Genomic DNA, 21,077 nt, shown 5'->3' on the forward strand with positions numbered 1-21,077 from the left:
TTGGGATAAAACCTAAAGTATTCCTTTCTATTTTAAATAAACTATTTCATATTATCTTGATTTTGAACCATATTAGATTGAACAATATAAAAGCTTTCTACTTATACACTTTATTCTTATTACTTTGACATAGGTATTTTAAAACTTGGCACCATAGAAAAGGCAAGTCACTTTTGTCTTCCTTCCATAAGAAGGTCTTTTTTTTCCCTTGTGATACTACTTCTGACTTGTAAATAAAGGGCTTCATGTGAACAGCCTTTTGGAAACAAGCTTCTTCAGGAAAACAGAAATATGTACCCTTGATCAGTGCTGAAATCGAATAGGATGGAAATTTTTAGTTCCCATCCTGGCTTAAAAGAATACTGCACAACTTGAAACCTTAGATAGCTGGGGTAAAATAGAAGTCGCACTTATAGAAGTATTCTCGTTTCCGAAACAGCCCCCAGTTGCATCTCTGTGCCTACTGTTGCTCTGCCCAGCTGCATTTCCCTCCTCACCAGAGAGAATTAAGTTTTCAGGGTGTGACCAGCATTGCTGTCCTTTCTCCACAGCAAATAGTAGTGATGACTACTGATTCTATAGCCAAAACCTTTAGATGTACTGGTACAATTAATTCTCACAACATTCTCATGGGCTTAATATTATTTTTTATTATTACCATTATGATTAACTGTTTACCATAAGAACACTGAGGTACTGAGTGATAAAGCACTTGACTGAAGTTACCCAGCTACTAAGAGACCCAGAGGGGATTTAAAATGAATGACCTTGCTGCTTGAGCTCTCGTCCTACTCCCAGCAGGTTATCTGTTTTTTTCAAAGCTGTGCTTTCCTACAGCTCATCCCATCTCAACCCTCCCGGTCATTTGAGAGCAAGTGATGCAGGAACACACAACACCTGCCTTTTCCATGTTCTGGGCACAGACAGAAGGCCTTTCAAGACTAAGCCCAGACGTAAGATAGCATTCTAGCTGTGTCACTAGCTTTGTAACCCTGTTAACTCAATTAACTGGTTAGCAAACATTATTTTTCACCAACTGTGAGCCACAAAACTGTGCTAGCTGCTAAAGGTATGTGAGTGAATAAAAGTTCTTAATTCTTCCCTCAATGAACTTATGGTAACTTAAACCCTTCTAAGCCTACTTGTCATGTGGAAGAATGATTATTTGCTCCATCCAGAGTGATTTTAAGAAATGGATAGAATAAATATATATATAGCTTCTAACACAGAGCTTGGCATTTGGTAAACCTTCATATTTAATTTCCCTATACCTACTTATCTTAAAACAGAGCTAAACCTTTGAGCATTAGATAAGGAAAATGCATACCCATCCTGATTCTTACCCTAAGAATTGAAAGAAATATTTTTCTGCCTTAACCTCAGTATTTAAAGTCTGCCAGAAATTTAATACTAGTATCAATACAAAATTTTAATCAAACAGACATGTATGAAGGTTTAGTATGTAATATTGCCAGCGTGTAATAGTATATCATGCTGTGTAGCTGTCAGTGACGCAGCTATAATGGCAGTGTTAGTCATGTATTACTGCTAGTATAATTACCAGTGATACATTGTTTGCATGATTTCTATGTGGATAAAATTAGAAACTAAGAATTAATTAGATAAAATTAGAAATGAAGAATAAATTCTGAATAATATTTACATTAGTTGACTAATCTCCACATAGTCTAGCCAGTATTTTATATAGGAAAACAATCAGTACATCCACATTGTGTGTGTGTGTGTGTGTGTGTGTTTGTGTGTGTGTATACACATACAATTTTTTAATTAGGATATGTCTCTGGTTCTATGTTTCTCTGTCCATATTTTATGTCTCCATGTGCCTGTGTATTTCTCTTTTTCTGTTTTCCATGACTGTGCCCCTTTCCTGTACAGCCGTAAGTCTTATCTATAATGCAGTGAGACCTGGCAAAGGTAAAGAGAACCAGCTAAAGCAGATGGCCAGGTCTTTGTTGTTAACTAATGTAGCTTTGCATGAAGATAAAGGATTTTTTTGTTCTATTGATGTGGTTGAGAGCAAGGGAATCAGAATACTATAATCCGGTGATAACATGGGCACCTGGGGCTCATCTTAATTGGCAGTAAAGGAATTCAGGACCTGGGTTTCAGAGATGTTGTCTAAGAAGGTGACTTTACCAGCTACAGTGGGTTGGGAGTTGCGAAGGAGATTGGGCTGGGCAGATATTTTAACTCCATCTCATCTTAATTACCTACTGTATTAATAAACTGTGCCGGAATTGAAAAGTCAGAAAACAAGATCATTTGACATTATTATCGGTAAAGGAGAATAATATTTTTATGACATCTTTGCAGAAAAAAATAGGGTTCTAAAAAATTATTCTATAACTACCATATGTGTACTTTTTCTCTGTAAGTCTATTTTTTGTTGTTAAAGTTGCATATGTATTTGTATATTCATGGGCTTTATAGGTTAACCTATTCTTTATTATGTTTAAGAAGTTAATTATAATAAACAGTTCTTAGTGGCAAAACTGATCAGATTCATATATATTTAGTGCTGTATGTTTTTATGTAATTTGGGTTTTATTATTAATCCACTTTTATGCAGTTAAAATACACTGTAATGTATAAGTGATTTAAAATAATACCCATTTATTTTTAACTTCTAATGAGATGTGAAGCTTGAGAAAAGTACAAAACTACATAACATCTTACCATATAATTATTTTTATGAAGTCATGTTTAATTGGTTGTGAAAAAGGTTGACTTCTAAGCTCGCCTCTTAACTGTGTTATTTTTAGAATTAATCATCCTTGAAATGTTTATAATGTTTGCTAGTCTAGGAAACTTGTAGTACTTGTAGTAATATCACTATTTTTATGATCAACTATCATATACACAAAAAATTGCTTTCGTGGTCATGATATATGAGGTTACTCTGAACACAGCATTAGTCTGCATTAGTCACTTGGTACTGAATTTCAAACTATGTATTTCCTAAGTTAACTACTCATTCTCTAATACCACATTTAACTTCTAATGAGTGGGAAGCTTGAAAAACTACAAAACTATATAACATCTTACCATATATCACAAGTATACATGACTGATAGCTTTCCTTTGTAAAATTTGTTTAGAAACCTTCCCCTACACACTGAGTATGCAGGTTAGTAGCTGGAAATAATTTTACTTTGCCTTTGCTCTTGCAAAACATGTCATTTGTGAATTTTATTCTAGTGATACTCTACAAGAAGTGTTTATACTTTGAGAGTAAAACTATTTTACTAAATACTATATTTTATTTTCAGATTTTATGTATTGTGGCTATTCGAGGGGGTTAGGATTATATTTTATTTTTTTAAATTTCTTGGCCTTGGGGTGAACTGTAACTGTAATAGTGTAGTCATTGTACATTTGATATTGAATAAATTTTTTAAATATTTGGATATAAATTATCTAAGTGTCCAATTACCTGTTTTCCCTTTCTTTGCATTGCTGCTTACTTTCCCTCTTGATGTAGGAATAGTGCTCTTCCATTTGTAATTTCATATAAGTAGTCATAGCATATTTTCAAGCAATCATTTCCTCTATTCTGATTGGGAAATCATTCCTGTATGAACAATCAAAAAAAGTAAAATGCAATAGGAGAGTCTCATTGATTTGTCATGTAAATAAGATGCTTCATATTCTATTACAATGTTTTAATCTGACAGTTTCGAATAAGGCCCTATTGAAAAAAAGTTTTTTTCCTCTACTTTTTTCAGACTTTTAAGTGATAAAGTGAAAACAAATTCTTTAAATTTTGCTAATAATTGCATTTTTATTTGAATCTATATTTTCTCTATATCATCATCATAGCTGAAGCAGTTTCTTTAAATATATGAAATTGTCTTTCTAACAAATGGATTATCATATATGAATGATTTGATCAAATAAGCTAGGCTAGTTAAGGATTTGCCAGATAAATATGCTAGTTGTAAGAGTAATAGATACAGGTCTTTGTACAAAAATAGGCTGTCACAGTAAATTCTTTTACTGTGAAACACAATAAATTCTTTGTGTTTATTTCATCTACACATACTATAGTTTGTGGTAATTTGAATGTCCTGAAGTCAAGGGTGTAGCTTACTGGTAAAGTATAAGAACACAGTCTTAGATATTTCTTTGTTATTACCAGTGTCACTTACTTTGTTACTAAAATAACTCTCCACATACGAATTTAAATCAGACAGCAAAATCCAATAATTCCATGGCCCAGTGAATATAAGTAATATTGATATTTACTAGATTTTCTTGCATTCATGTATGTGTGAACATATCTTTTTTTATTGGATAATGTTAGCATAAAATTTATGTCTTTTCATTTGACTTAACCTGAAAATGTAGGCATTTCTATGCTCTCATTAAAATTTTTAAAAATTATATCATGAAGGAACCATTATTTATCTAACCAGGTATTAATGGCTCAACATTAAAGGTCATTGGTGTATTTTCATTATGAATAGCACTGTAAAGGAATATATTTATATATATTTAATTTGACTGTATTTCTATACTCCTATAAAAACAATCTCTTGAGGAGTAGAAAGTATAAACAATGATTCCTTTATAGGTTAATTAATAACTATCTTAAATGACTGGTTATAAATGACCAGTACAACCTTGCCTGTTGTTACTACAGTTTGTTTAAAACAATCCCACAAGTATTGGCTACTATGGAAAACAAAACATAAATAACAAGAATAAATATTCAAATTAAGATAGAATTATTATTTGTAGGAGTATATTGATGTATTCAGAAAATTCAAGAAATAAAACATTTATCAGAATTAATGAGAGCACATTGAGTTTAGATATATAATTCAGAAATACATGTATGATTTGAGTCAAACAGCAATAAAGTGCATGAGTCATTTAAGAAATATAGCAGGAAATCTGTGGAACCCATAAGAGGAAAACTGAAGCTTTACTGAGAGTTACAAAAGAAGACAGGCAATTTACCAGATTAAAAGACTTGAGTACAGCTAAGTTGGCAAATACTTACAAATTAATTTTACACAACTGCATTCACAGGACCAATGTGAACTTTTCTATGTAGAAATTCAACAAAATTATTCTTCAATATGTATTGAATATTAAGCAAGAGAAAAGTTAATAAAAAAACAGAGTAATAGGAAGGTGCCTGCCCAACTAATCATGAAATATGTTATAAAAATACAGTAATTAAAGACAAAATTAGAAAAATTGATCACTTGTAAAAGTAAGATTGTAAGACAGCCCTGTAGTTTATGTTTGTGTTGCGATGTGATAGGAATGACTCCTCAAAATCAAACGTGTAGGACAAGAATTAGTCAAGTAAGGATCAAGTCAGTTTGTGTGTGTTTCAGATTATATATTATGAAACTTCTGGCAGAAGACATCTTTTAGTTATCTACCTTAATCACCACTTTAAGCAATATATCTGGTAAACTAGGCTGTAGTCACAATAGATTCCAAAATTAATAATGGCTTCTGAAGAACATTTTCCTGTGCGCTAAACATTCCAAGACAGGTAGATGTTTCTGGCAGAGTGTGTGTGTTTGCGGGTTTGGGGTGTGGGGAGGACGAATGAGGTGGGTGTCATTCTGTTGCTTTCACGGCTATTTAGAGACTCAGTCTAATGGCTTGAGCTTCCAAAGTCATTCCGATGGTCACTGCCATTCCAGTCCTCAGGACGGAGGAATGAGTATTGTGGAGATTCTAATGGAATTGCTTGGAAGTAGTTACGTCTGCTTCCATTTCCATTAAATAAACTTGGCCTCATAGCCATACCCATAAAGGAGTCTGAAAACTGTAGTCCTCCTGTGATAAAGAAAGAAGATACTTATACAAGATAACCCTGTAACTTAAGAAAAAAAAACAAAAAACTGGATCTAATGCACTAATACTTCTTTAAATAGTATAAATGGAGTTTTCTATGGCTTTTTTGAGATATATTTAATGTAGCATAAAACTCACCCATTTAAATTGTACAGTTCAGTGGATTTCAGTACAATTGTGCAGCTGTCACCACAATCAGATTTAGAATGTCATCAGCCCTCCAAAAAGAAACCCCATACCGACTAGTAGTCATACCCTTTTTCTTCTTCCCTGCAGTCCCTGGCTACCATGAATCTACTTTATATCTGTGGATCTCCCTATTCTAAACATTTTATATAAATGGGATCATATAATTTTTTATCTCTTGTGACATGCTTCTTTCACTTAACATAATGTTTTAAAAATTTATGCATAAAGTAGTATGTCTAAGTACTCAATTATTTTATACTGCCAAATAATAATTTATTGTATGAATATACCACATGACATTTATCAATTGGTGGCAATTTGGATTACTCTTACTTTTTTTGGCTATCCTGCATAATGCTGTTTTGCAGATTCATGGACATGCTTTTGTGAGGAGATGTTTTCACTTCTTTTGGGTATACATCTAAGAGTGGATTTGCTGAGTCACACAATAACTCTTTCACATATTGAAGGACTGCTAAACTGTTTTCCAGAGTGATTGCACAGTTGCATATTCCAAACAGTAATAAGGATTCTCATTTCTCCACATCTTCCTGCAAACTTGTTACTGTCTGCCTTATTTTGGTCATCCTATTCACAATGAAATGGTATCTCATGGTTTTGAATGTCTTTAATGGATAATGATGTTGAACTTCTTTTCATGTGCTCATTGACCACTTGTCTATACTGCTTGGAAACATGTTCAATTGTCTTGATTTTTAATTGTTTGTTTGCAATTATTAAGTTATAAGTGTTAATTTTTGTTAGTTGAGACCAGAGGATATCATTGTTAGAATACAGTTAAAAGTGAGAGTTCTTTAGACTACAATTCTCATGTATTCTAAGAGAGGCTTTTTGCCTGGATTTACTCACTTAAATCTCATCTATTTCACAGTTACCTTGAAATCATGTACCATTTGTCTAGCCACATACCACCTTCCCCTTTACTTACTTATTCCTAAAAGTAGTCCATTAATTCACGTTTTTATTATGATGACAACTAGTAATTGACAATGAATGAAACCCCTCTGAATGTCAACTATGTAGTGGTGACTTATATACAAAACAGCAAGGTATTTCATTGGTTTCTCCCCATAGTTTGCAATTAGTCCTCCCTAAGAAAATGATGAAGAATACTACATTATAATCGGTGACCAGAAACATTTCTATTTTTGTTCTAGTCTGAATTTTTGCTCTTTCAGATCTTGGAAATCCTTTTATTTACGTTTTTGTGTCTTTGCTCAGATTATATTATAAATATTGAACCTTTCATTTTATTTCCATAAATGCTTTTTCTCTAACATGTTCTGCAAATCACTGGATGCCTCCAAAAAAAGTTATACCATTCATTATGTCTCTTTACCAAATCTACATACTGTATACTGTGACCTCTGGTCCCACTCACATCTCCTCTTAAATAAACAAACAAAGATGAGAGTCAGAAGAGAACCTGAGGTTTCATATGGCAAGAATCCTAGCAAACTTACATTATTTCAGTATACTGTGCTTATCTGAAAAATTACTATTTGGGGAGGAAAGATTAGAAGAAAGCTAAATAAAGATAGTGAATGATTTATGAATTTGAAACTATGAATGGAGGAAGATATCAACATGTTTAGAGAGTAATATGTACCTGCAGCCCAGAAACTGAAGTTTGCAATATTGTTTAATTTAAGCTGCTTTAGAAACCTAATTTGCATGGCCCTGTTGAATGAAGAGAAACATCTCAAACTTTAGAATCTAATTCCAATTCTCTTACTTCCAAGATCCATGACCTTAACCAGTTTGATTCACAGTTTATTTGTTAAAGGGGTAATTAGGCCTACTTTGTTATAGTGTGAGGATTAAGTAAAATAATGTATAGAAGGTTCTTAATACAAAGCCTCACACATTTAATCCTGGGAGAATGTGGTCATTAAAACATAGCTTTTATAATTAGAACTAAAAAACAAATGACCTGGATAGTAGGCAAAATTTAAAACACTGCACCATCTGGGGTTCGCTCACTTTCCATAGTGTTTTTCAAAGACTGCATTGTATATTCTTAATACCCAAATGTGACAGTCTCTCTTGTTATGAGCCTACACATTTGTACACACATTCCATCATTATATTCAGGACTCACCCACTGGACTGTAACTAAGTCTTTAATGAGTTCCTAATGAACATCTTAAGCTTAGATCAGCATTAAAAAATGTTAAAGAGTGTTGAAAAGCTATTGAGAGCACAAGCCTGTAGCTTTTAATGAGACTATAAGCCAAATAACATCTCTTCACTATTCATTCCAAGTTTGAGGAAATTGAATAGTGAGTGACAAGATATATCCTCACTTTGATATTATTAATGTGAAGTTAAAAAGGATAAATACATTGAGCTAAATAAGCTAAATCATTGTTTTGATTAACTACAAAGATAAAAATAATATGCATAAACCAAAATAGCATTTTACAATGATTCATTTTCTCCTGGACTCAGATGACTTTAAAACAGATTAATTTTGTTGTTGTGCTAGGGAGAAACAGATGATATGAGGAAAGAAGATCCAGAAATGATTAGATCATGTAGAAGGGCGGGGGAGCCCTCTGTATTTATAAAAAGAATGAACAGTTGGCTTTCTCACTTTACTGCTTCTCTCCAAGCTGTTAGAGATACCATGAAAGTAGTAATCATAGACACTACGTGAATTAGATCAGGACTATTCTTTTCTATAGCTCTTGATACAAATCAACAATGGGGGTGACTAGCAATAATCCTTTTTTTCCTTTTAATTGTTTAGTTAGGGAAACCATGCAAGCCTTGAGAATGGTTTCATAAGAAAGACAGATAAAGTGTATAATTCAAAGCAACAGACTGGTCTGATGCTCTTCCTCCTGGGAACACTACACATTTGCTTCAAGGAAGCCTTTTAGATTAGTCACAATAGCTCAGGACACTTGGAAGAGCTGTGGTAGCCCAGATACTTGCAGGTTGTTGTTAGGAAGCAGGCTCTGCACACAGATAAAAAAGCCATATTGTTTGTTTTTTTAAAGGTGTCCAATAATAATCACACTCTATGTATATTCCACCAACATAATATAATTGATCATTTTGACATGTGAAACTGTTAACATATCTGCTTTATGGTTAACTGGCATTAGGCCTTCATTTTGTATATGTGTTGAGGAGGATGTGAATGTAAAAATCTCTTACTACTAAAAACATAAATAAATAAAAAATTTCTATTCCTCTCAACTGCCTTTAGATATGCCAGTTATGATTAACTTAGAATAGGAAGAAAGGAATCACTAACTAGACAGGTCTCTGTCAAAATATGTATGTTTTTTGCTATTTTTTCCCCACACATAAACTATAATTGGCAGTGTGACTTAAGTGCCCCATAACCTTAATTATAAAGATTTTTAAAGAAATTATTTATTTTACAATATTCTGAAAACCCAGCTTCCATACCATTAAAATTATAATATCCTTTAAGAGGAGAATAATGGAAAGGATATTAATAGTCACTATTCTCCAAATTATAAATTTCAGTGATTTATTTTTGTTATCATCAATTTACATGTTTACATTATGTTCACAAAGAGAGCAGTTTGTTAGAAAAAAAACTTATCAATCCTCGATTATTTTATTTATCCAGGATTAATAAAAAACTTATTAATCCTGCTGAATAAGAAATATAATATGCATTCTATTTAATTTGAATGAAAATAATGTCTTTTGTAAAAAGCTGATTTTTTAAAATAAATATATCAGGAGAAGAAACTTTATGTGTATTCATTTTAACAAATGTTTGAGATATTTACATGACAATGTTTCAATCTAGGCAACCATTACAAGCCACAATTTTTCTCTCGAAGATGCCAGATTTGAAAGCCAATTAGATAGTAATCTTTTACATGTTTTATTTTTTAACACTAAGAATTAAGTGTCCCTTTAGCTTTATTCATAACCATGTGTTTAACTCTTTCACTATTTTCAGATTGTCTTATGCAGCTTATATAACTTGATTGTTCAGTCTTCTGGTGTAAGTTTAGCCATGATATGTTTTATTTTACTGTAACAAGCTATGATGTAAAAAGAGTGAGGGAACTAGTTTGAGAGAAAATTGCTTACCCACATAGGGCATGCCAACATTTCATGAAACAATTCAGTCTACAGAAGAAATCTGTTGCGTTAATTGAATAATACCCAGGTATTCAATGAAAGTTGCTTCATCATACACAGGATAGACAATTACTCACTACTGAGCCATTTTCTTATAAGACCCAGAAGTCAAACAGGTTTTTCTCTGTGTTAGAACTTTCATGTTTTAATTTCTACCTGGTAGCATCTTTAGTCACATGCTTGAATTGGAAATGTTATGACTACTGTTAACAATTACTACCCAGCCTATAAAGAAGTTATGCAGCTGCCACATATACTTTAGGGAGAGATCAGGAAACAAGTAATCTTTTTATATGACCAAAATGAAGGTGCTGGGGGAAAGGTAGAGTCTTTTAGTTATGCAAAAGGGAACAGGATTGGAAAATATGCCTTTATTTACAAGAAAGATAGTCTCTCCCTACTGCAGCTCCCTCAGGCATGAGTGTGAGCATAGTGTATGTGCACTTGCAGTTCCCCCCACGTGTGCACGTGTGCACGCGTGCGCACACACACACAGAGTGCACTGAAGTTGGATTATATTTGTCATATCAATCAACAATTTGTTGTTGTAAGTACTTCAATATAACTTCTAGCACTTACACAGCCCTTTGCAGTTAGCTGAACACAATAGCTCAGTGAATATTCATAACAGTCCAGTGAGTCATATAGGTAGTGGTATCAGTAATTTTAAAAAGAAAAAACAGACCCAGAGCTGTCAATCTGATGATGCAATGACATTTCAAATTGCTGTGACAAGAGAAACAAATCAAACTCTCTTAACTTTCTTGTGGAGGCTTCTTCCAAAGATGTTCAGCAACCTACTGAACAGTTGGCCCTGTTTTGTAGACCTATGATTAAATTCAACCAACCAACCAAAGCAGCATGTAGAGGATTGAACTAGGATGTTACAAAGCAAAAGAAGTAAAATTTATAAAGTTTCATTTAGTGAAGAAAGCAATGTTGTGTTTGCTTAAAATGTGGAAATTAAAATATATTTTCAATTTTTAGCTTTAAATTTTAATTAAAAGTAGATTTAAATTTTTCAATTTTAGTACAGAGTGGAAGGGACAGAGTGTGAAATATGGAGCAGATTATATACATAGTTTAGGAAAATGGTGGGAAAAGTGATACTTGGAGTGATATGTGGAAAGCCTTAACAATAAGGGAAACGGTTTCTATGAGGACAGGTAATTTGAACACAAGGATTGGGCACGTATGTACAAGAGGGTAATAAATTTTGTATCCAAGAGATAATAGAGGCAATATGAATATGGACATTGGGATCATAGATGTAATTATAGTGTGTTTTAAACTTTATAAGGTTCACAATTCACTGGTTGTTAAAAAGATATGGTAAAATATTACCCCAAAACACAAAAATGAATGGCTTGAGAGAAACATCCTTAGAATATGGAAGTTAAATCACTGTAACTCTGATAAATATGCTCTGGTGGCATTTGTCTACCTTAAAATACCTTTACCTAGAAATACAGCAATTCACTGATTTGTCTAGATTCGAGGCTCACTGTTATGATCAATACATTTTTGGAGGAAAAAGCTGAGTAATTGACTGAATTACATAGCCACTTATGTAAGGAAAACAAGAAAGCAGAAAGAGTTGATTTAGTTAGAAACAATGCCTATTTAGTATTTTATTTTTTATAAGTCAGTACTGATCTCTGGGAGTATATACCATTGAAATATGATATTTTTGAAAGTTATTTCAATTATAAGCTCCACAGATGAAAACTGGTACTACCGTCACACATGCTTTACCTCTTACATGCTCATTATTTTTCCTTTTCTTAATTCTTGTCTCAAAGTCGACAAATATTCAAGAAATCTGATGGCCTTTGATGTTTGGAGACTATACATAAAGATGGAGAAAATATTTTGATCATTTCAGTAGATTGTGAAATATTAATTTTCATATTTCATGTTTGCTCACAAGGAAAACAAAATCAGACAGTTTAAATAGTAAGAATATCTGAATGTGAAGTGATTATGTGGGCAATTTGGATATGTCAAGAACTTATATTATCAAGATTAGATATTATCTTTGACTAAAGCAGCTCAAGCTTTAAAAAAACACTGTGTATACTTAAAAGAAGGCTTATTCAGTATCTTTTTAAAGGAGATAAGAATAAATTTTCTGTCTTTCTGGAGAAGCTTAGAAAGAAGTTGGGTTGACCTTATCATTATTTCGTGCTCTAGAACCAAAATTACCTTTGAAGTTTTAAAAGTACATACAACAGAGTTGGAAAATGTGGTCCCAAGTTGTGATGGGCAGTGACTATAGGGGTGGGTGCCTCTAAATTATAGTTAATGCCTCAACATGCTGGGATATCTTTCACAGTTAGTTTGAAAGAAACATTTCCCCTCAGGAAATTGGAGAAGAAAAGAATGTGAAGGCTATTTTCAAATATCTGAAGTACCTTTTAGGAATAGTTTGTTAATATTGTACATAGTCCATTTGGATAGAATTTAGACAGATGGGTAGAGAATACTAGGGAATAGACATCATCACCTTCCTGGGCATGAGTAAAAATTTGCTGCTTCAAATGGAATTGGGTGCCCCAAGGATGGAGTGAGTTTCTGATCACTGCCTGTTCACATGAAATTTGGAAGATTTTTAGCAGGGATGTGCTTAGGGTTATTATCATGTATGCAAGTTGAATGAGTCTTCCCAGACTTGAGATTCCAGGCTTCTAATGGAATACCAGCCTTCTAACTGTGATACTTATCTTGAAGACTTATTTTTATAATAGCTTCAGGAAGACAAACTAGATTTGTATTTATAACCCAAATAAATATTTCCCCAGATGTCATATAATATCTTAACTGTAACATAAACAATATTTTTTAAAACAGAAGTTAAGATTTGGCTCTGTTCTAATAGTCCTCCTGTAGGCAGTGCAGCATTCCCTACACCCTCGCTGTCATTCATCAGTGAGTCTGGATTCCTTGTACAGAGATCTGTAAAAGAAGAGTCTGATCTACACACACATAAGGTAATCAGCTTCATAGAGCACAGCAGAGCCTAATTTCCTTCCATTTAAGAGTCAGAATGTACTTCCCGGTATTTTTTGTTCTCTGTGTTGCTCCATGAACTCATTTTACTCTCTAATCTAATCCTAATCTTTATAGGTTCCTACATCTTGACTTCTAGTTTGAGTTTGAACTTGAACTTGTTCAAAGTTATTTCTTGGTTAAGGTGACATTCTTTCATTTAATACAAACACTATATATTTTTCAGTTGTTGGTGATTCCACTCTATATGCATTTTAAATCATCATTCTCTGCCACTCTAATAACTGACCTCTTCTGAAATAAATGATCTCTAGTGTAGTAGAGATTACTAATCTCACGTCTTTTTCCCTAACCTGCCCTTTTCTTCTTTCCCAGGAGCTTTATTCAGTATCCTAAGAACACACTCGGTTTCCCCCCAAAAAAATCCTTGTCCTGGTTAGAAAGATCATGATCTGGCTGTTGCTTACCTCTCTGATCTCATTCCAGATCATTCTTCTTCCAGACTTCTGCACATAGCTTTACCGGCCATGGGCTATTTCTGGAACAAACCAAGGTGGTTCCAGCCTGAGACCTTTGCAGAAGCCTGAAATAATCCTTGACCCTGATTTTTGTATGATTAGCAACTTAAATCTCATTGAGATTTCAGTTCAAATTTTACTCCCTTAGATAAATCTTCCATAAAATCTGAAAAAGAGTAGCCTTTATATATTACCCTATTTTAACTTTCTGTAGATTACTCACGGCTATATGGAATTTAAAAATATACTATCTGTCTATTTTGTCTCTCACACCAGAATGGATGATTCATTAAAGTAGACAACCTGTTTTGTTTACCGAAATCTCCAGCACCTGGAGAAGGACTGGATACATGATGGGGACTCAGTAAATATTTGTCAAATGAATGAACAATTAAGTGCATGCTCAGTCACTCCAAATGTGCTTGTGTTAAATTGGCTAAGGGTGAAATCCTTCATCTCTGTTTTCACTGAAACTTGTAGTATAACATAGCTTTATAAACTTTTGCTTATGTCCTTCCATAGAGGAGTTATAAAAATGTTAGGGAAAAGTGCCTGTATGTATTCATGTGAAAAAAAACAAAAACAAAGTTAGCCACATTGTCATTTTAGACAATGAGGAGAAGGATGTTTTAGAAGTCAAAAGATCAGAAAGGATGTCACTAGAGTTAAACAAAAAAAGAGGCAATTTACTTAGAGATTTTGATTTTCACAACTTTTTTTGGTTTTAAGACTTGTTTCCTTCTTTGTCACGTTTTTTTATCACACAAAATATCAAAGTAGCATTTGGATTTTCTTTTGCATAGATAGTCCAGCACTCACATATTGCAAAGGGTTTAAATAAAAATGGTTCAGAATGCCTTAGAGTTATATTCTAAACTTTTCACCATAGATGGAATGTTTGACAGATTTCTTAATACCATTTTTGTTTTCTATAGGTGTTGTGATTTAGAAGATAACTTGTTTTTCATTCTTAATTTGCAAATATTTTATATATCAAGAAATTGTAGTGCCACTGTATAAAATTCCAGTATTAGAAAGATGATCATAATAAAACAGCAGCGGACTCTCAAACTCCAAGAAGGGACTAGCGGTCACCAAAGGGGAGGAGTGGGGGAGGGTGGGTGAGGAGTGAAGGAGAAGGGGATTGAGGGGTATTATGATTGGCACACATAGTGTGTGTGGGGGATCATGGGGAAGACAGTGTAGCACAGAGAACACAAGTAGTGACTCTGTGGCATCTTACTACACTGATGGACAGTGGCTGCAATGGGGTATGGGGGGGACTTGATAATATGGGTGAAGGTAGTAACCACATTGTTTTTCATGTGAAACCTTCATAAGTGTGTATATCAGTGATACCTTAATTAAAAAAAAAAGGATGACCATAAAATTCTCTAGAATTATTGAATTTTTTAGTTTCTCTCCTGACTGTTGAATGGTAGCCATATATCATTATTGTTTTTAAATATGCATATTATAGTATGTTTAAAATAATTGTGTAAAGAAAAAATCTTTGTCCTTGTAGTCTTTTTCTTCCTGTTAGTAGGAACATTTTCATCATCATTCCTATTTATTTCACTTGTTACAATTGGTGTAGAGAAATACATATCTCATCACCAGTGCACCAGAAAAAAAGCCTGTACTTAAATAGCTCTGTTTTTCATAGCATATAATGTATGACGGTTTTGTGAATTATTAAAAGAAAAATCATATGTGTGCAATTTTATTTTTTCATTATTGTCTTGGTCTTCCATACTTGTTCATTTATGTAATATGTACCATTTGTCAGAAATCACTGTGTATATAAATGGCAAAAATGTATGTATATCTTTTTTCAACTCACAGATCTTAAGAGAGTATTTTTTCAAAAAGTGTTAAATGACCTGAAACATAAAAATAAAAAAACAGTCCATGTAAGTGTAACACTATAACAAACAAAACAAATCAAAACAAAACAAAACAACCTCTCTGAACCTTTCTTCACCCATTACCTTACCAAGCTTTAAATTGTAAACATTTAGTTCAAAAACCAATATTCTTATTTATCCTAATGGAAATTAGGGCCCATGATTTACATTAGAATGTTGTTAGAATCTATAAAACTATGAATAATATTTATTTCCAGGTAGCTTTCTCTGCTTTCAACGATTATGGCTAATTTTCTAATCATTGTTAGGGATTAGGACGAGGTTTTTGGCTTACTTAAGATTTGTGTTCGACAAGCACAGACCTACACAGTCAGGATGGCACTGGGGGCCAGGAGGTACAGTCTCCCCACCTCCGGGGCTGTCTGAGTGGGGCCTAGGGTGGCTGGAGTCCAGGGCCTAAGGCCTGCAGCACAGAGAGCAGCTTCGGGAATAGCCTCAGGAAGGGCTCCTCTGAGGCCGGCTTGAGATGACCGGAGTCTGATGGTGCGCCCTGCGGTCCCCGCAGGTGGCAAGCACAGTGAGCGACATCCAGCCCTCGCTGCTCCCCTGCGACATGCTGAGCGCAGCCCAGGAGGCGCTCTACCGCCCAGACATCTCCTTCAGCAGCCAGCTGCAGAGCGCGCGCCTGCTCATCGCGGACAAGGGCCCCGTGGAGCTACCCGAGGAGTTCGTGGTCCAGGTGCCCAAGGAGCCCAGATTGCAGCCCAAGGTGCGGCCAGTGGTGGGAAAGAGGGCTGGGGGTGGCCGGGCAGGGTTCCTGGGACGCTCAGCCCCAGTGCGTGGCTGGAATGTGTCTTTTCCGTGTTTACACTCTGCTCCATCCAGTCCTGGCAGCTGAAGTTTGCGTTTAGCGTATCCTTGTACTTTTAACGCTGCATGCTTGTCCTCATCATTTCAAAATGTTTGACTTTACATTTCTGATTGGGTTTGAAATATTTTTGCATTATCACAGGAAATTCAAAAATACTTCTAGTGACAGTTTTCACTGTTGTAAAATTTGAATGGTTGTAAAAGACAAGTTTTAACATATCTGATCATCTGCTTGTTTTAAAAAAGAAATTCTCATCAGTGGAAGCTAACAAGATTTTAAGGAGATATGATGAAAACATCTTGGTTAGGAATTGTGTATAGTCATTCAAAGCATAAAATCTAATAGAAAAGTGATGGTTACAGAAGCAACTTAATTTTCTTATGAAAATATTGGAAAGTTCTTTGTAATATTGGCTCTGCAGCTGGCAAGTACAGTGAGTGACGTCCTGCCCTCGAGGCTCCAGTGAGGAATATATAATCTTTGCACAAAATTCAATACTATCATTTACCCCAATACTTTATATTTTATTTTTACATAATACTTATTCAATGTAGCTTTATTTTTTTTCCACTAAATGCCATATAGGCATTCCTTTCTCTCTAAGTCCCCCAGGGACTATAATATAAATATTATTTATATCATAATATAAATGAGACACATGCATTATGTTATATATTATTAATATATATATTATATTAATAATTTTCTTTGTGTGCCACAACATGGAAAACGCTGGGAGGCATTTGCCTGGTGGAATCATGAATATCAAGTTTTGTCTCAAACCACAGTCATCTTTCCTATCCCATAATTTCTTCAAAGGGATATTCATGCATGAAATACTGGCAAAGGTACAGAAATACCACTCTATTGGCCGAGTTTATCTTCTAAACTTTCTTTATTCTAATTTAGAATTCTCTGGTAAAATAAGTTGGATATTTGTTTCAGTTCAGGGACTAAGGAAGATGCATCACAAATCCCTTTGAGATTTAAGAGACCTGTGAGAGGTCAACCTAACTCTTCAACTACCACAGCCTCATAGAAAGAGTGAGTGTGTGGGTAACCTGGCACAGTGGGCCTGTCCACTTAGTCACATTGTTCAGTCAGTGGCCTAGAATCTTTCCGTTCAGATTAGCATTTGTTTCTTGGTGTTGGTGATTAGTGGTGGGTGAGTAGATACACTTCCACAGAATCATGTAGAACTGACCCCATCATATTCTGAAAATTCAAGGAAAATGTGTGGTAAACATTTTAAGAACTTCATTTATTTTTATTTTCTGCTTTCTGTTTTGCATAGCATTTTAAACCTGAAATTGTCTAAATTGGGTGCAATGTATTTGTCCCAGAATGTGCTTCGACAGTCACAAGTTTTCATTATGATGTTGGCTTTTGATTTATATTGTAAAATGATAATATAAAATTAATATTATATAATTTACTCCAAAGTATGTACATTTATCACCATTTATCACAGTTTCTAGTACTAATAAAGAAGAAATCCAGAAACAAAGTTTAATTTTTGAGTATAAATGTTTAAGTCGGCAACTAACAACCATAGACACACACAGTGACATTCTGTTTTGAGACAAAAAATCAGAATCAGTCTGTTAGAATATTTTTTCCTATAGAACTTTTACTAACAAGTTGGCTGGATTTAAACATTCCCTAACTTTTGTAACTTAATGAGATTTTTTCTATATTATTAGCTCTTTTTGCCATGTATGTGGCAGGTTACAGTGTAGTAATAAGTTTAATTAATGTTTTTCTATCAACTTACAAATAGAAAAATTGTATTATATCCTCCATTGGACAGAAATGAAAATGAGGGTACAAGCAACCTTCATGTGATTTCATAAATGGAGACTGAAGCAAATATCATGCAATTTCATAGGAGCCTACAGAATCATGTTGCTCTCAAATGATGAGAAAATACTGTTTGAAAGTTGTTTTTGTGGAAAAGTAATTTTATCAGTGAGACAGAGAGCAACTGAAGATCATCTTCTAGTGGTTCCTATAGAAAGAATGAGAAGAATAAGTAACACTACAGGGTCATAACGTTTCCTGATGTAGAAAATTGTACACACATAGGTAGAGCACTTGGATAGGTATTAAAAATGAAATAAGAGATACCACCTTACCTTGAGCTCTTCAAATTGAAGACATGGAAGAATGCAAACAAGAAAATGTTAGTGAACTCTAGCTCTTTCCTTTAGTCTCTTCCTCTGCCTTAAAATAGCAACAACAGCCTGTTACAGAGACAAGATACTTTAAGATACAGAAAACTCAGAAATACAAATGTAAAGATTGATATTAATGAAGTCTTCGATTGAAAATAAATTGATAATACTTTTCATATGTTAACTTCTGTTTGTTTTATAGATAGCCAAACAAGTAAGTAAAAGAAACCCAACACAAACAGCCAAAACAACATAACAAAACCCTTTTATTGGTTTGAAATTAAACTTTGCCCCCCTTTTTCCCCCTTTTACATTCATTTGACTCTGGATAGCTAATAGCAGTTCTTGAGAATTAACGCATACTTGAATTCATAGGAATTAGGACTTCACAGTAGAGCAGCAAAGCGTAAAGTATTTGAAAACATTTTTCTCAGAAGACATGTTTCTCTTTGTTATATTAAAGCAGAAGGAAGTCTGAAGGCAGATTGCCCAGTTAATGACTAGATAACAAGACTTTTCCTTGAAGCTAAAATAATGCTAATGTGTTTTTTGTCAGCATTTGCCTCACTCTAATTGTAATTTTCAGGCAGATGCGTAAAAAAATTCATTGAGATGATCTACTAATAACCCTCCTGAAAGCCACACAGATAGTGTACAGGGGTCGTACAAGTGTTCTTTCAGAACAGAACTAAATCATTTCAGTCCTGACAAGTCATAAAAACTTCTAATCTTCTGTCTGTGCTCATCTTATTTTATTTTATTTTATTTTTTTGTCTGTGCTCATTTTAAAGCTTACCTTTTGCAAGAGCAAAAATACTTTTCCAGAATGTTTTTACTGTATTCTATCAGTCCTTTTGGAGAATCATATCAAACTCTATTGTCACTTTTTTTTTTTCATTTCCCCCACTCTTGGGTTTTTATATTTATGGATGGGAATGCTTTTATAATAACTGTAAGAAATTACAATTTCTTATAATTACTATAAGGAAAAAACTCCATTTGATTTTTTATTGAACAAAATTCAGTCTTTAAAATTAGTCTGAATTATTAAATACTGGAGGCTCCTTCACTCATTCTTGCCCTTATTTATTTTTTCAACAACATTAGATTGAGTGTAATGCATGCTGGATACTATATTAAGTGCCAGGAAGGCAAGGATGGAAAATTCACAAACTTTGATCTTACAGTATTGGAAGCCAAAAAGAGAGTACAGTGTGGCATATGCTTGCTAGAGGACACCTCTGCCCTGTACTCAAAGAAGCAAGAGCTTTGTTTGTGAAATGGTAATTAGCACAAGCTTTTTCATGCATGCATGCATGTGTGTGTGTGTTTGAGGGGGAGTACTAAATGTAGGAGCAGGGTTTGAAGAATACGCAATTCTTATGGAAATCTAAGGACTCTTGAATAATGGACCTTGGGTATCAGTAAATAATACCAGGGAATTTTTCCCACCATGGGCCTACTTCTTTAGTTCTATAACTTGCTAACAGCTTTCTTTGCTCATTAACATTGTAAATGACCATCAGCCTGAATTGTACACCACTGCTCTTAGCCACAGCACCAACTACCAACTGGCACTTGTTTTCTTGCCTTTTATTTAAATTTCCAAGAAAGTGGATTTAATCCCCATTGGGTTAGGTCAACATCCTTGATCTAATTATTCAAGTCACTGGCTATCCCACGACCTTGGCCCACACAGAGCATTTATGGCAAACAGGCAGTACTAGAACACCTACTATAGAGGTGAGAATAGAATACTGCAGAGCCTGTAGAGGGAGTCCACCCAGTCTTAGAAGATCAGAGAAGGTTGTCCTGAAGATAATGTGGCATCTCAGCTGTGACCCAACAAACAAATAGTAAGCCTAGCACAAGGGGAGAAGAAGGAAGACTCTAGTATAGACAGAGCAAACTGAGACAGAAAGGCCAGCATCAGTTAGACTGGAGCATAGGAGCCCAAAGGAAAAGTTCTAGAAATCAGTCCAGAAATGATCTGGAGAAGTGGTTAAGGATCTGATAAGGATGGCATGAGAGAACATTTTGAGGGGTTTGGGATTTTCCTAAATAGCAGTGAGGTAAAAGTTAAATTAATCTTAGAGGAATTAAGTGAAGAGTGCCTGCTGCCTACCTTTCAATTAGAGACTTCACAAGTGGAGATGGGGAGGCTGTTCTATCAATTCACATAAGAAAGTTGGTGGCCCTGATTCAAGGAGTGACTGATAGTATGATGATGGGATAAGATTCAAGATATTCGATGGTGTGTGAAGAAGGCAGAGGGAAAACCCAAAGCGGGCCACCGATATTCTGGCCAGAAAGATTGCTTGATGAATGAGTATATGGTTTACTGAGATAAGAAAGACAAAAGGGGACAGAGAATGATGGTAAGGATTGATGGTGTTGTTATCCAAACGTTTACAACTCTTCGGCATACTCCTTTGAACAGAAACCTAAC

The 21,077-nt window shown here is 34.3% G+C and overlaps 1 protein-coding gene across 22 annotated transcripts in view; it reads left to right on the forward strand.

Annotated features, from left to right (window-relative positions):
- The window catches only part of ADGRL3 (adhesion G protein-coupled receptor L3), an 807,141-nt gene that overhangs the window by 299,808 nt on the left and 486,256 nt on the right, over window positions 1-21,077 (forward strand). For 21 of the 22 annotated variants that reach the window (XM_036895181.2, XM_057502261.1, XM_057502262.1 and 18 more), the window contains exon 4: window positions 16,149-16,352. The exons of the other annotated variant lie outside the window; for it this stretch is intronic. In XM_036895181.2, the coding sequence (XP_036751076.2) occupies window positions 16,149-16,352 (204 nt within the window). The remainder of the gene's footprint in view (window positions 1-16,148; window positions 16,353-21,077) is intronic. 22 annotated transcript variants of the gene reach the window in all.

The sequence above is a fragment of the Manis pentadactyla genome, chromosome 5 (assembly GCF_030020395.1).
Source record: "Manis pentadactyla isolate mManPen7 chromosome 5, mManPen7.hap1, whole genome shotgun sequence".
Classification (NCBI taxonomy): domain Eukaryota; kingdom Metazoa; phylum Chordata; class Mammalia; order Pholidota; family Manidae; genus Manis; species Manis pentadactyla.